General features: G+C 33.6%; 1 protein-coding gene across 1 annotated transcript in view; it reads left to right on the top strand.

The window, feature by feature from the left end:
* Positions 1–17,060, top strand: part of Pclo (piccolo presynaptic cytomatrix protein) — a 226,323-nt gene that overhangs the window by 184,615 nt on the left and 24,648 nt on the right. Inside the window, exon 10 of the mRNA XM_048339920.1 lies at positions 887–1,012. Coding sequence (XP_048195877.1) covers positions 887–1,012 — 126 coding nt within the window. The remainder of the gene's footprint in view (positions 1–886; positions 1,013–17,060) is intronic.

The raw sequence follows: 17,060 nt of genomic DNA, 5'->3' as shown, positions 1-17,060 counted from the left end.
CCTAATGTTTTTGTGACTTTTATCATTAATACTCTATAGGCAACATATATTTAATGTTTTCTGAATTTTAAATTACTGTGTAAACTGCCTTAATCAAAAAGACATTTATATGCTATGAAATTATTATCTTTTGATGTTTTTTCTTTTTAGTTAAAGCATGTATATTCCCTGAAGTAACAGTAGTGTCACAGTCCCATGCTATACTGTGAAAAAGACAAAGGAGAATGGAGAGAGGGAAAGGAAGGAGAAAAGAACAATCTTCATTTTCTGTGATCATATTAACTGGGAGAAAAGAATTATGATTTATCAGAATATACCCTTGCTTTAAAAGTGACAAAAAGTAGGAGCATAGCTCAGTGGTAGAGCATTTGACTGCAAAAATGACAAAAAGGCTTCCAAATTCAAATGTTACTGGTACTTCAGTGTTTGGACTGTATACTTGCTGTGTATAATTTTGTTTTCAAGAAAGAATCAAGGAAATATCTGTTAAAATCTGGAGACCTTGGGTACTCAAATTACTAGATTAAATGAATTCAATTTAAGAAATAATTATGCCTTCATCCCTTTTTGTGTAAGTCTAATTACAGAATACTCTAGTGTATAGTATAGGGACAAGTATCCTAAATTGTTCATAATCTAGAATAACAGAAAAAATAATAGTTGATAAGTCTTGGTTGAGGAATGATTACTAATTCACATATTATGAACATGTTTTTAAATGATCCATTGAAATCAATTGTTTGAATTGTATCTATGCCATTTATGATAAGCATGAATTCTTTTCTCTGAGTAACATATTCTTTTTTTGCATATTTGAATTGTGGGCTTTAGAGTTCTTAAACTCATCATATTCATTTAAAATGTTTAATCTGGCTTAAAAATACAGGTAATGGATTAGGAATTCGAATTGTGGGAGGTAAAGAAATCCCTGGACACAGCGGAGAAATTGGAGCCTACATTGCCAAGATTCTTCCTGGTGGGAGTGCAGAACAAACAGGGAAACTCATGGAAGGTAAGATAAGAGATCTCACAGAGAAGGAAAATAAATGTGCTCATGTTTAACTTGTTTTTTAGTGCTTATCCTAGGGCTTGAATTCAAAGCCTGTGCACTTTCCTTGAGGTTTGTTTGTTTGTTTGTTTTGTTCTTTGTTTTTTGCTCAAGGCTAATGTGCTGCCCCTTGAACTCCACTTATGGCTTTTTGGTGGTTAATTGACTATAGGAGTCTCATGGACTTTCCTGTCTGGGCTTGCTTTGAACCACAATCCTCAGACTCCTGAATAGTTAGGATTACAGGTGTGAACCACTGGTGCCCTACTCATGTTGAACGTATTTAAATATGAAAGATTCTCTAAAGTGCTGTATAGGTAAGTCATCCTTCTTATGGATCTGAAACTTTGGTTCTACGATATATATAGTATATATATATATGCACAGACATGTTTATTTTATTTTCAATTGAATTGTCCTTTGGGCAATGGTTTAAACAGAATACAAGAGTAGGTTTATTTAAAAAATAATTAGTTAATGTTTTACTGACAGACAATTTTGCTAAACATTTTTATTTATTTGGACTAATGTTTCATGTAAAAGAAGAAAATCATATTGCACTCAGCTAAGAAAAGTCAAAGAAGACTTTGTACCAACTAAGATCAGTTTAGTAAACTACACATAACCTGCAATTCAAAATAATCCAGCACCTTTTTCAGTAAACAATGCGATGACATTGATTTGTATACAGAGATCAAGTGCTTTCCCACCACAATAACAGAAATTTTACAGACTGAAGGAGTAAACCATTTACTCTTTGTCTCTTTACATAACACCTGACCAAACTCCGGGCTAGTGCTGCTAACTTTAAATCATATTTGCATTATCACAGTATGAAAGTTTTGAACTCATGAATTTCATAGATACAGCTAACAGGTCAAACATGTATTTTTATTACATTTATTTAGTAAAATATTAGAATTGATTCTCAACTATTTAACACTTCGTTTCGTCCGCCAGATTACATAATTACTATATTCTCCTAATGCAAACATTTTTTTTTTGTGTGTATGTGGGTGGTTGTATGAGAGCTTCTAATATTGTTTGTAATAAATGCTGTTTATCATAAAGATTGATGTTCTAAATAAAGTACTTTTTACATTTTCTTCTAAATAAATTATTTTCTTGGAAAAATATTTTCTATCATTTCACTGTTTACCTTTACCCGATGTTGCTTTAATTGGCATACAAAATGATTCACTGTCAGATTCTTAAATCAAATATATTGAAATGTACCAAAATAAACTTTGAATCACGAGCACTGGGAAAATACTCATTGCAGTGTGTGCTAAAGTAACTTGATCAAACTTATTAAAATATACTGTCTGTATTGCTTCTCAATTAGAATACTATTTAAATATTGGCATAGCATCATGAATTTTGAATAGAAATATTCCTGAGTGTTTTTTTAATTCATAATTTTTGCTGTGAATTTATTTTTTTTTCAAATTTTTATTATCAAACTGATGTACAGAGAGGTTACAGTTTCATACATTAGGCATTGGATACATTTCTTCTACTGTTTGTTACCTTGTCCCTCATATCCCCCTCCCTCCTCCCCCTTTCCCTTCTCCCCCCCCCCCCCCCGGAGGTGTTCAGTTCACTTACACCAAACAGTTTTGCAAGTATTGCTTTTGTAGTTGTTTCTCTTTTTTTACCCTGTGTCTGTCAAATTTGGTATTCCCTTTCAATTTCCTACTTCCAGTACCAGTATACACGATTTCCAATATACTCAAATAAGATTACAGAGATAGTGTAGGTACAACCACAGGAAGGTGATACAAGAACATCATCAATAATAGAAGCTACAGATACACATGGGACGTTGAAAGTAGTTACAACTGTGACATAACCATTGTCTCCATAACATGGAGTTCATTTCAGTTAGCATCATCTTAGGTGTTCATAAGGGTATAGCTACTGGGCCTTGTGATGCTCTGCTATGACTTGCCTAAACCTGTACTAATTATTCCCAATAAGGGAGACCATAGAGTCCATGTTTCTTTGGGTCTGGCTCACTTCACTTAGTATAATTTTTTCCAAGTCCTTCCATTTCCTTACAAATGGGACAATGTCATTCTTTCTGATAGAGGCATAAAATTCCATTGTGTATATGTACCACATTTTCCTGATCCATTCGTCTACGGAGGGGCATCTGGGTTGGTTCCAGATTCTCGCTATGACAAATTGTGCTGCAATGAACATTGTTGTGCTGGTGGCATTACTGTGATTTTGTTTGTGGTCTTTTGGATAGATACCCAAAAGTGGGGCTGCTGGGTCATAGGGGAGTTCTATATTTAGCCTTCTGAGGAATCTCCATACTGCTTGCCAGAGTGGCTGAACCAGTTTACATTCCCACCAACAATGAAGTAGGGTTCCCTTTTGGCCACATCCCCTCCAACAACTGTTATTGTTAGTTTACTTGATATATGACATTCTTACTGGGGTGAGATGGAATCTCAATGTTGTTTTGATTTGCATTTCTTTTATGGCCAGTGATGTAGAGCATTTTTTCATATGTCTCCTGGCCATTCTCATTTCCTCATCAGAGAAGTCTCTTTGTAAGTCTTTAGCCCACTTGATGAGGCGGCTATTGGTTCTTTGTGGTTTTGTTTTGGAAGAGGGTAATTTTTTTAGTTCTGCATATATTTTAGATATGAGGCCTTTGTCCGTTGAATGGCCGGTACAGATCTTCTCCCAGTCTGTGGGCTTTCTGTTTATCTTGCGAGCTATGTCCTTTGCCGTGCAGAAGCTCTGCAGTTTGATGCAGTCTGAGTGTTTTTTTAAGGACCTGTAGTTTAGAAACAAAACAAAGGTGGAAACACCATTATAGTAGCAATAAAATTTTTAAAAATATTTAAAATTTAGTTTAAAATCTGAAAACTATGGATAAAAATTAAGAATATGAGTTACACAAAAACTGGACTCCAAGCTTGAGGTAACTTGCTCATAGAAAAGGGCCACTGTAACAAAACTCTGAAGTAAGTGTGTGTGTGTTGTGTGTGTGTGTGTGTGTGTTTGTGTATTGGTTTTGTCTGTGGTTATGTTTTTCTCTATCTTGAGGGCTTATGGATGTGAGCTTCAACTTAGAATAGATTATACAAAAATTTCAAAGATAATAGAGTTAGTGAGATAGAAACTTAGCCTATGTGATTCATTACTATAATAATGCAAATTTTCTCTTACTAGAATTTTTTAACTTAGAAATATTTTTTAAATGTTTTAGTTACATTTAAGTAGTTGTAAAGAGGAGTTAGCATTTAGTAAAGCAGTTTTTGAATACCATATTTCACCATGTAACTCTTTCCAACATTCTCACCCACACTTTTCCTACCCACTCCTTTCCTCACTGTTCTTAATTTTGTAGGATACCCATTGCATTCTGGGGGTTTTTGTTTGTTTGTATTTGCCAGAACTGGGGCATGAACTTAGGGCCTGAGCACTGTCCCTGGCTTCTTTTTGCTCAAGGCTAGCACTCTACCACTTGAGCCACAGCGCCACTTCCGGCTTTTTCTATATATATGGTGCTGAGGAATTGAACCCAGGACATCATGTATGTGAGGCAAGCACTCTACCACTAGGCCATATTCCCAGCTACCTACATTGCATTCTTGACTAAATCCTCCCCCTTTTCTCATCTGACCCTTTCCCCTTGAGCCTCTCCTACTCCTTTCAAATTCTGGATTCCTGATGTTTTATTTTGCTGAATTTTGACTTCGCTTTTCTAAGGAATTACAGGATTTGAGTTCTCCTACCATATTCCAGTTAATGAATTTTATTACTAATGATAGTTTAAAGTTATCTATTGAAATCAATATAAGTAATTTATATTTACAACTTTGAGTTTAATTATTTCCTAAGGATATTTTTCTTATATGAATAGATAGGTAGTAGAAAAGTAATTTAGATAATATATGTGTTTATGTAGTTGAATCTATCTGTGTAATACATCACACATTATCAATGATCCCTTTCAGGTATATACTTGTTTTCTGCGTTTTTGAATACAATAGGATATAGTCTGAGGCTTTACAGATCATGGATTTTCTTTCAGATGATTTAAAACATAAGTAACAGTTCAATTGACTATATAATTATTAGGCTACTGTTTATACGCTAAACTACAGTATTTGCCTGGCTTTTGTGCTTTTTCTGTGTTTGCTGATCTTGGCTAAGAAAGCATTTTCAGACTCATCAGGATTAGTGCTTTCAAACATTTACAGCACTCCATAACAAGATTCTGATCATATTGACTTTCAAATTTCTTCTAGCTTTTTGTTTACTGGATTCACTTAAAACATACTTATCAATCATACAAGTTTTTTGTTGTTGGTGGTGTTGGTGTTTTTGTTTTTTCTTTGCCAGTCCTTGGGCTTGAACTCAGGGCCTGGGAACTGTCCCTGAGCTTCTTTTTGCTCAAGGCTAGCATTCTACCACTTGAGCCACAGCACCACTTCTGGCTTTCTCTGTCTATGTGGTACTGAGGAATCCAACCCAGGGCTTCATGCATGCTAAGCAAGCACTCTACCACTAAGCCACATTCCTAGCCCATCATGAAGGTTTTGTAATGGTCCTAATCCCATTTTATTCTCAACATATGTGCTTATTTTAAAATGGAAAATTAACTTCCAGTGTATTTTCTGAGTTCTTTGCTCTGAATATTTGTTTGAAAAAGATACTTGGATATAACCTTTTCTTGAAAACATTTTTTTTATTTTATTGTCAAATTGATGTACAGTGAAGTTACAGTTTCATGCATTAGGCCTTGGGTACAGTTTTTTAACAAGTCAAATTATCTCATTCAACTATGGAAGAGACAAAAATACAATGTTTAGAATTATCAGTAATTATTACAAAATATTATGAATATGTTGGACTTAAAACACTAGTGGTATTAACTCCCGTTAATCATTTTTTTAATCAATATTTGTGAGTCAGTATATTAGTTTTGGATCACTCAAAAAGTTTTTTTCTTAAGTAATTCAGAAAGTCTGGTATTTGAAGGATCTTAATCTTCCAGTACCTTAAATTTATTTCTCAATTTCAAATGTTCTTGAATAAATAGTGAGCAGAAATGAATCTGCTACATGTTCTTCTCCCTTTCAATTGCGTAAGATTAGGCTTTACTGGGAATTTAGCTGCAAATCTAATTAAGTTTCTAAACTGCTATTTGTTTTAGGATTAACATTTTAACAATTTTGAGACTAACAATATTAAGGTTTGACGTGATCAGTAAGGTTTAACAGTTTGAAGTGATGTATAATATTTTGTCCTATTTCATTCTTTGTTATTACTCTAAAAAATTCAAATATCTAAAAGTACACTAGAATATCTCAAAAATGTTTAAGCATTTTAAGTATTTAAACATATAAAATGTAAATAAATATCCTCCTAACCTTCACCTCCCATCTAAGTGTAAGTACTAATGTGACGTTAGTGACTCTTTAGTTATTTTTTGTTGTTAATTTTTTTTTCCAGTCCTGGGCCTTGGACTCAGGGCCTGAGCACTATCCCTGGCTTTGTTTTGCTTAAGGTTAGCACTCTGCCACTTAAGCCACAGCACCACTTCTGGCTGTTTTCTATATATGTGGTGCTGAGGAATGGAACCCAGGGCTTCATGTATACAAGGCGAGCACTCTTGCCTCTAGGCCATATTCCCAGCCCCCTTCACTGTTGATTTAAATACCAGTTTCTAGACAGATAGACTTAATACTGATAGGGAAGAAGGGACCTCCAATCTTGAAAATGCAGCATCATCTTACCTTGCAGTAGTAGAAAATAAGAAGGAAATTCTTCTCTAGCTTAAAAAACGGAGTCTGCTTTGTGGTGGAGACACAGTAAAAGGTACAAAATAGAGGCATTTTAAGCTTGAACTTAAAATCTCAACTTGAAATAGTAAGTACTGTGTGGAATTATTTGCACATCTGCTTCTGATTCATTTGTACTTACATGGTGAGTGTGTTTTGCCTTCAGTCTTATAAATTTTTACTGAAATAACTCAGAAGTTGAATTTCTCATTTGGCAGTAGCCACATAAAGTCAGAGATTGATGTTTACCAGTGCACTAAAAGGAGGCAAGATTTTCCAAGGTCTCTAAGCTTCTCACCAATAGGGGAAATCATACAAGGTTTGTGCAACATTTCCCTACTTTGTCCTCATCTCACCCTTGAGAATGCCCAGCCTAGCATCTCACTTTTGTGAGACTAGAAGGGGCACGAGAGGACAGGGACCTCTCTCTCTCTTATCATCCTTAGTTTATTTTATACATTTCTACATTGAATCAGGCACTTACCTGGAAATTTTGCTGCAAGTATTTGAGTATGCAGAAAACCTTCAGAGAATAATATAGCCAATAGTCATCCAACCAGCATACTGTACAGTTGTGCCATATTTACTTTATAATTTTAAAATAAATAAGTACCTACCAGAAGGCTAAACAAGCTAACCCTCCTGCTGTAGTTACCTTTCATTTTATTCCTAAGCCTTAAATAAAATTTGTTTTAGTTGTACAGTTTAGCTTGCTTTTCTTTTCTTTTTTTTTTTAGTTTTTACAACTGTTTTTATTCTTGTTACTAGGTTCATCCTAAAAATGTTTTACATAAGTTGTGAAGCTGTGGAAACCACCAAAGGTGCTTATTAACTGTCCCTCAGATTTATACAATTATCAGGTGATCTATGTACAGTTTAGCTTGATTTTCTTCACTGTATCATTTATGGATCCACAGCCATACAGTGATTTGTCTTGTTTACAAAATTTTATAGTAATATTATGCATCTGTATATGTTGTTGGGCCCCACCTTGTTTTTAATAACGTGAAGTTTTTGAAACTACTTAAAGGTACATTAAGTATTTATTTTAAGTACTGGACAAATTTGTATTATTCAATTAGTGAATAACTCCATATCTCTTCTACAGTTAATTTAAACATCTGGGTTATTTGCAGTTTGTTTTACTATTTTAAACAATGGGATACATAGTTTTACAAACTAATGTCCTTATGCAATTACACTGAATTTCTTTTACATTGACATTGAAGGTAAAACTTCTGCATTTAATTGCTCTAAATCCTACTAAATAGATAAGAAAATATCATGTGGCTTCATTAAAGGCTCTTCAAAGTGTTAGGTACATTCATTGGTGAAAATTATTGTTCTTGATTCTTTAGATCTTTGTTTCTCTTTCTCTGTATTTATTTTCTTCAATTTTAAGATAGGATGATAACCTCCTGTTTTAACTTATTTCATAGCCATAGTCCTCAGCATAATCATATTTTAGAAATTGTATTAGCTTTTCTGTTTTTTCCATTTTGATTTTCCTTTTCTCTTTCTTTATACTTTAATTATGCTGCTTGTGTATGTTTTATTAAATTTTAGGCAATTCTTTACCTGTTGTCGGTTTGTTTGTCAAGCATATAGGTTCTCTTAGTCTGATATTTTTGTTTAGGTTCTACTTACTCTTTTAAGAAGATATAGTTTTATTATGGTCATTTATTATAGTCAAATATATCATTTGTTTATTTTTTTATAAATTTGTTATCTTATTTAATTTTTTCCTATGAAATCTTAGCGATATGCTAAATTTTTGAAGCTAGCCAGGAGCCCATGGTTCACATCTGTAATCCTAGCTACTCAAGAGGCTGAGATCTGAGGATCATGGTTCAAAGCCAGACCTGGCAGGAAAGTTTGTGAAACTCTTATCTCCAAAAACCAGAAAACCAGAAGTAGTGCTGTGACTCCAAATGGTAGAGTGCTAGCCTTGAGTTGAAGAGCTCAGGAACAGCACTCAGACTCAGAGTTCAAGTTCCATGACCCACAACAACAACAACAAATTAAAGCTACATTCTTGTTTTTATAACCATAGAATTATAGAATCATTTAACTTATTTCTAGTTTCTCTCTACTATAGATTAAAATTTCACTTTTAGTCTTGTTTTCCTTTTCACTATGAAAAATTAATTTGTGCACCCTTAGTCTGACTACTGTGTAATATATACATGTTAGCGTATATATGGCTTTTTTTTACAAATGTGGCTTTTATACATATATGAGCTTTTTCTAAATTCTGTGTTCTGTACTACTAGTACTTGATTATCACTGCAACAATATTAATACTGCTTTAATTACAATATTTTCATATTAAATCTTAACATATGATAGGAAGAATCATTAAATCATTACCTTTCAAATCTTCTTGGAACAACTTTTGACCCTTTGATCTTACATGTAAATTCTAAAATCAGGTTGCCAGTTTTTATGAGTTTTTTGTGCAATGTTGACTGTATAGATTATTTTGAAGGAAAATTTTTCTTTATATAAAGTCATATTTATTTAATGATTCAAAGTGCAAAGTCATTCATTTAGAATTTTAAATTATTGGAAGTTTGTTTTGAGCTAAAATAGAAATAGAGCATTAAAAGATAAATGTAGATTCAAAAACATTCTTAAGAAATGAATGAAAATTAGAATCAAAAGTTAAAAATAGTGTTATTCGGTGTTTGTTTATGGATGTGCCCAGAACTATATGTCAAGTTATGATCTCCCAGACCAATTAAACCTTGTCTCTTCATAGGCTATCTTATGGGGATTATCTCTACACATGAACACTACTAGTTCCTGAATGTTTTTAAGTACTTACAGTTTATTTGTTTTAGTGTAGGTGACTGGTATTAATTCAACCAACAGCAAGACAAGCAAGAAGATTATGTGGATGGAAATGATTGAACACATGACAGAGGATAACAAGAGTTAGAGTAAAAAACTAACAGGTTGAATGTTTTAGGGCATTATAAAAATTTCAGCTTCTACTAATATGAGAGGAGAAGCCACTGACATGAAATTAACAGATACGTGTGGAAATAGAATAGCCTTCTGCTGTATTAACAGTTAAACAAAATAAAATGGGAATGGATACTTAGAAGGGGATGGAGTCAAGGGGAAGGAAGAAAGGAGGAATACAGTCATAAAATTCAATACATGGACTACAAAATTAGGAAAAGGAAGGGAAGGGTTGAATGATGAAAGAGATGACATTGATCAGGATGCATTGTATTCATGAACTGCTTAGTGAATGGCAACTACTCATACAACTACTTAAACATAATAAAAATATATTTTAAAAATCAATTGTACAAATTTAGTGGGTATAAGATGACAGTATGATATTATGCAATGTGTAATGGTCAAAGCAAAATGAACTTATTCATTTCCACATACATTTAAACAGATTTTGAGATTCACATGTAGTAATTGTATTTTTTATATTCACTATGTTGTATTTTGATTAAATATATGTGTACATCACAAAGTAACTTGAAAGCAGTAAAATGTAGAAGCAATGAATGTAGCTAAGGAAATTGTAGGAAAAAAACCAACCTATGCATGGTATTAGGCTGTTCTGAGCAAAAGATACCTGGAGAGGTGAGAAAACATTATTATGTACATGTGTCTCTTCACTCTGCTTAATGAAAATAAACTCAATATGGTGAGATATTTGTTCCCACACATAGTTAACAAATTTAGTAAGAAAAATCATCCCATCATTAAAAAAATTAAATCTACAAAGTACAACAAATTTGCAATGTATTTGGTTTCCAAGTGTTGTATGTTATTTATTAATTTATTTTTGGTTGTGGGTCTTGAACTCAGGGCCTGGGCACTGTCTTTGAACCTCTTTGTGCTCAAGGCTAGTGTTCTATGACCTGAGACATAGAACCACTTCTTTAATAGGAATGCTTCCTCAAGATGCATGTTTGTGTGTGTGTGTGTGTGTGTCTCCAGATAGCAATTCAATATTTTTTATTCTTGTTATTGGTGATTCACACCCGATTCAGACAAAAGATGGCCAAGAGACACATGTTTTAATGTTTATTAGGAAAAATAACCATGTAATATTACTCTCTTTAAAATTATGCTCCTATCTCTATCACCTAAAGTATTATGGGAGAAAAAATCCCAAAAAGCTCTTAGTGGTTTATACAGGTTAGAGAGTTTGCATTGATGAACTGTGGAAATAGGCCTGAGAACTGTATTGATTGGTAGAATTCATTCTCAGCAACCCCATTTTCACCACAATACCATTTTCTGAAAATTGCATCTAATGTAAAAATACAAAATAAATTGTTGTTCAGAATTCTTATCTTCTTAACTTGTCTCCCAACTTCCAGTCTGTCTGATTTTATTCTTTCATTTAGGAAACACCTGTACTATGAATACAGAAATTCCCAGGACAGCAGTGGAGAGAATTACATTAATGAATTTAGATGTGCTGTGTGTGACAATAAAAGTGTACACAAGCTAGGGAGAAAACATACAGTGACACTAACATGATGAGATTTCTCACAGGTTTAGAAAGGCACATGAAAATCATGATTAAAATCATGATTGAAGTAAAATAATGATTTAAATCATCATGATAAAAATAATGATTGAAGTATGTGGAAGCTACCTTATCTGTCTTATGCGTATGTAATCAATAAGTTAAATTAGTCTGACAGAAGTACCACTAAATGTGGTCTCTGAAACAGAGCTTTATAGTGTTCCTGGAACAGGGAATGTGGGTTATGGGTAGAGTATTTGCCTAGCATGAATGAAGCCCTGGGTTTGATTCCTCAGCACCACGTATACAGAAAAAGCCAAATGTGGCACTGTGGCTCAAGAGATAGAGTGCTAGTTTTGAGCAAAAAGAAGCCAGGGACAGAGCTCAGGCCCTAAGCCCCAAGACCTAGGACTGGCAAAAAAAAAAAAAAAAATTGTTCTTCCTTTCCTACAGTGATGTGAAGGTAAAAATGAGATAAAGTAGGCAAAATTACTTTGTTGTTTTTGTGTCTCAAGTATACTATAGTAGGGGTATTTAGTAATGCCACAGGTATAAGCACAAGTGTAATAAGAGTTCCCGGTCATCAGAAGTCATATGCATCGTGTGTGTGTGTGTGTGTGTGTGTGTGTGTGTGTGTGTGTGTGTGTATGTTCTATCTAGAACTACATTTTCATTATCTTTTAAAGTTCTAATCATGTTTGCTTATGAGAGAGAAAGTATTTCTCTACTTAAATTTTAGAGATCTGGTAGGAAAATAATGTTTGTCCTATATTAGTTGATTCATATCTCATTAAGCTGTTTTCTTAGACAATTCTTCTTTTTCAATAGAAAATCAATTTTGTAGGATATACTATCAGCTGCAAGCTGGGCACTGGTGGCTCATGCCTGTAATCCTAGCTACTCAGGAGACTGAGATCTGAGGATACCAGTTTGAAACCAGTCTGAGCAGGAAAGTCCGAGAGGCTCTTCTCTCCAAGTACTAATTTTTATTCACTGAACATGTATCAGACCAAAGTTGATAATTTCCTGAATTCTCTATGTTTCAAAAAGAATATTGGCACTTCATATGGAGTGACTTCTTACATAATTTGTTTCATTTATTTTTTAATCTCAAGATGAGCAGAGCATGTTGGCTTAAGTTTATACTCCTAGCTGCTTGGGAGGCACAGATGGAGAATTGAAATGCCACACCAGCCCTTTAAAGTTCAAGAAACTCCCATCTCAACCAAGGTCTGTGCTCAGAAGGGGAAGTGCAGTGGTAAAGTACAGTAGCATGTGCTTGGCATCTCCAGGAATATGGGGAGGCACAAGTACGAGGATCACAGCTCAGCATGGAGGGACCTTAAGCATGACCCTGCCTCTGAAATAACCAATACGCACAAAAATGGTCAGAAGTGAGGCTCAAGTAGTAGAATGCCTGCCTTGCAAGGGTAAGGCCCTAAGTTCAGTCCCCAGCATTACCAAAAAAAATCTTAGCATGATCAATTGATTTTTTTTTTTATTGTTTGAAATGGTAGCTCATTTCTTTTGCAGCTGACTGCAGCTTCTTTATACAAGACACCTGAGCATCATTGTTCACATTTTGGTAATTAATATATAGTCTAGCTAATAATGTGAAAAGATGCAAAAGGAATTATAAAAATATGTTTATTTGTTTTTGTTACAATGAGTTAGGTTTAGGCTTTTGTTTTGTTGTCTGAGCTTTTTCCACATCAAATTCCTTTTATTAGCATACTAATCTTAAGGATTCTAGCAAAGTTGCCATGTACATGTATACATTTATTAACTCATTCATTTTCTTCTACTATTCTCTTCTCCTTCTCTATGGCAGATATCATAATTTATGTGCTGCTTGTTAGTTACTTCTAAAATTCATAGTGTTACCTTATGAATATATCATTTAAGTCCATATAAGTAGCATTGCTCCATAGACTAGATACTAATTCTCACTTGTTTTTACCTGTCAAAGATTTTCAATCAAATCTACCTTCTGGTGTTTAACACCTGGTATGGTCTATTTCTTCCAACTTCTGCCAGGTATTTCTGTCGCTGGCATTTACACCACTCCCACTGCTATGTCTCCTGATACCTCTACAATTACATACTCAGGAAGAGGGTTTCTTCACATGCGTGCATTAATTTAACTAGTTTCTGCCACACTGCACCCAAGAAAGGTTGCATTCTCATTAAGATAATTACACCTCTCTAAATTTAAATAAGTTGGTTTATTTTCTTATCCTGTCCCAGTAGTATTATTTTCATATCATGGAATGTCTACCAAAATTACTCACCCATCATAAAGTCAAAGTCTACTGAGATGGCTCTCATATTTTTCTCAAAAAAAAAAAAAAAGAGGTAGACAGTATGTCATTCTTGTTTTAGTTTACATGTCCTCATCACTGATAGGGCTTTTCTTGATATACTTGCTACCATTTTGAACTTTCTCTTATGTGAATATTCAGTAGTTTAATAATTGTCAAAGTATTTCTAACTCTTTTCTAGTAGTATATAGTTTTTATAACAGTAGGAAGTATGAGACACATACAAAGATGATGAAGTGTGTAATGCCAGCCCCACAGCAGATGTTGTGGAATAGTTGTTGAAATAATAAAATGAATTTATTGACGTCATGATACATATTTGACTTTGTAGTAACTTGTAACACTTCAAGTGTTAATTGAATAATTTAATCATTTGGATGTTTTTGATGTACGGGTTAATATTAAGCAAAAATCAAGTAATAATCTAGTATGGAATTTTGTGTTATCAACATAAGAATGGCTTTTTCCGTTGAAGCGCATTCAAAATTGATGAATTAGCCTGGAGCCAGTTGCTCATGCCTGTGATCTTAGCTACTCCGGATATTGAGATCTGAGAATTATGGTTTGAAGCAAACACAGGCAAGGAAGTCTATGAGATTCATTCAGTTAACAAACAAACAAACAAAAAAAAACTGTACCAAACATACAGCTATGGCTCAAGTGGTAGATAACTAGCTTGGACAAAAAAGCTCGGGAATAGCATACAGGCCCTGAGTCTAAGCCCCAGGAAAAATTTATTGTAGAAATTATGCAAACATACATGAAACATGTTACATTGGTTGTTTTATTTAAGTTCTGGAATTACTTAATGGTGTTTTTTTATTGCTGCCATAAAGAACATTCATGTATACTACCTTCTAGGAAATCTTTCTGAAATAGTATAAAAAAGCTATTTTGCAAATGAAAATACTTACATTCAAATTATTAATTGATAAAGTATTATTTTATAAAGTATTATTATAAAGTTAAAGTATTATTTTTATAAAGTATATCATAGCCATAGAATATAATAATTGCAGCAAATTTTGGATGTGTCGTATATCAGCTTATAACATTTTACAATTAACAGATATATTTCAAATATTTTAAAGTCAGGCAGTGTAATGCCTCCTGCTTTGTTTTTTTGCCCCAAATGGTTTGGGATATTCAGGAGTTTTCTCTGGTTTGATACACGCTTTAGGATTGTGTTTCTTTTTTCTTTCTTTTATTTTTTAGTTCTGTAAAGATTGTCGACATTGTTATTATGATAATGATTGCTTCATATCTATGCAAGGCTTTGACAGCATTGGTTTTATAAATCATGAATACAAGAATTTTTACTTCTATAATTTTCTAAAATTCTTTCGTTCTCAAGATCTCTCCCTTATTTAAGTAAGTTCATTCATGATTGTTTGTTTTAGAGCTATTGTAAATGGAATTGATTTCATGATTTCTATATCAAGTAATACATTGTTGACATATAACAATGCAACTGACTTTTTGCATGTTGATTTTAAATGTTCAGTGCTACTGAATATGTATCTTAATAGTTTTTTGGTTAAAGTCTTTGGGATTTTCAACATATAAGATCATATCATTTTCAAGTAAAAATTTAACTCTCCCTTTTCCAACATAGATGCCCTTTTCTCTTTCTCTTGCCTGGTTGCCCTACCTAGAACTTTCAGAGCTATGCTGAAATAAAGTATTGAGTGTGTCTTTTTTCTACTTCAGCTCTAAGAGATAAAGTTTTCACCTTTCCCCATTCCTTATGTTAGCTATTGACTTATTATATTGAGTTATGTTATGTTATTTGCTTACCTAGTTTTTTTTCATTTCTATTATAAAGAGATATTAAATGTTGTACAGGGTATATGTCCTTCATTCATTGATGTGGTCTATCAAATGACAGTCCTAAAAATCACATGATATATAATTCTCAGACTTCCAGAAACATTTTATGAAAAAATACAGAATGATAAATTTTATTCTCTATTAAACTGATTGGTTAGTATAGGGTTTATTGGAAAGTACAGTGAGTAGAAGGAAAATGTATTAAATAACTGTGTTCAAGTAATCACCTTTCTCTTAATGCGCCTCAGCATGAGCACCAGGTAAATATAATGAGGTGCCACAATCTTGATCCGCACTACTACATACACTCTCAAAAAAAACTAAGTGGAAAAGTCCAGCTTCCAGAACTCCATTATAGGATGGAGTCATTTACTGTAGTTTAGACATGGTCTTTTGTTCTCAGGTATGTATTTAGGCAAGGCCCTGATTATTGGTATAAATTTTCAGCCATTTTAAAAGCAACACAAATTATTTTTTATAACTAGACACAAGTTTGTTTCACTAGATAATTGCCTTGACAGTTTGCACTTTTTTTCAAGACTTTAAAAATGAACAGAGAAGGGGCTGGGGATATAGCCTAGTGGCAAGAGTGCCTGCCTCGGATACACGAGGCCCTAGGTTCGATTCCCCAGCACCACATATACAGAAAACGGCCAGAAGCGGCACTGTGGCTCAAGTGGCAGAGTGCTAGCCTTGAGCGGGAAGAAGCCAGGGACAGTGCTCAGGCCCTGAGTCCAAGGCCCAGGACTGGCCAAAAAAAAAAAAAAAAAAAAAAAAAAAAATGAACAGAGAAGTTCAATTGAAAAAAAAAAGACATAGGTGGAACTATTTTTCACAGAATATACTGCTGCCAATTCTAACAATGGAATTTCTGAATTACAACAGCATTCCTTTATTTGTTCAATCCCAAATCATCTGTTTGTATGTCTGCATTGTTTTTCTCCTGACTTATTGGAAGTGCCTTGTTTTTTGATATGTGGTTTTTCTTTCCTGTCTGTGTGGCAAATTTTTATTTACTGGTGTTGTCCTTGTATTTTACATAATTTTCTTATTTTTATGTGTACAACAGCCTGGGATTTTGAAATAAACTTAAGGCCAATCAAAAGGTAAAGTTTTCTGGGAGTAAGTTGTAGAAAAGTCTTTTTTGTTTGTTTGTTTGTATTCCTGCCCGTCCATGGTCTTTGTTCTTTCTATTGTAAGAACATTTTCCTTACTCAATTGCAACTGGTAATATTTTCTAATGTTTACTGTAAATATGAAAACTTTTATCATTATAACCTCTCCATGTCTCCAATAGTGAGCTATACAGAATTTTACAGTGTGAAGCTTATTACATAGTGTGAGGCTTTTTAAAAATTGTAGTTGTTCAACAATTATTCTTTTCATCTAAACTGTGGTTTCACTAAGACATTTTCCTTGGGAAAAGCTGACAACATTCACAAATAGGTGTCCGCCATTTTGGACAATTTTATCAGGGTATTTCCAGCTCATATTAAGACCATGCCAGTCATGTCAAATAGGTACCCCTACACTATTTTGACAGTTCA

This window comes from Perognathus longimembris, chromosome 2, assembly GCF_023159225.1.
Source record: "Perognathus longimembris pacificus isolate PPM17 chromosome 2, ASM2315922v1, whole genome shotgun sequence".
NCBI classification, from domain to species: Eukaryota; Metazoa; Chordata; class Mammalia; order Rodentia; family Heteromyidae; genus Perognathus; species Perognathus longimembris.
This window is presented reverse-complemented; position numbering and strand designations above follow the sequence as displayed.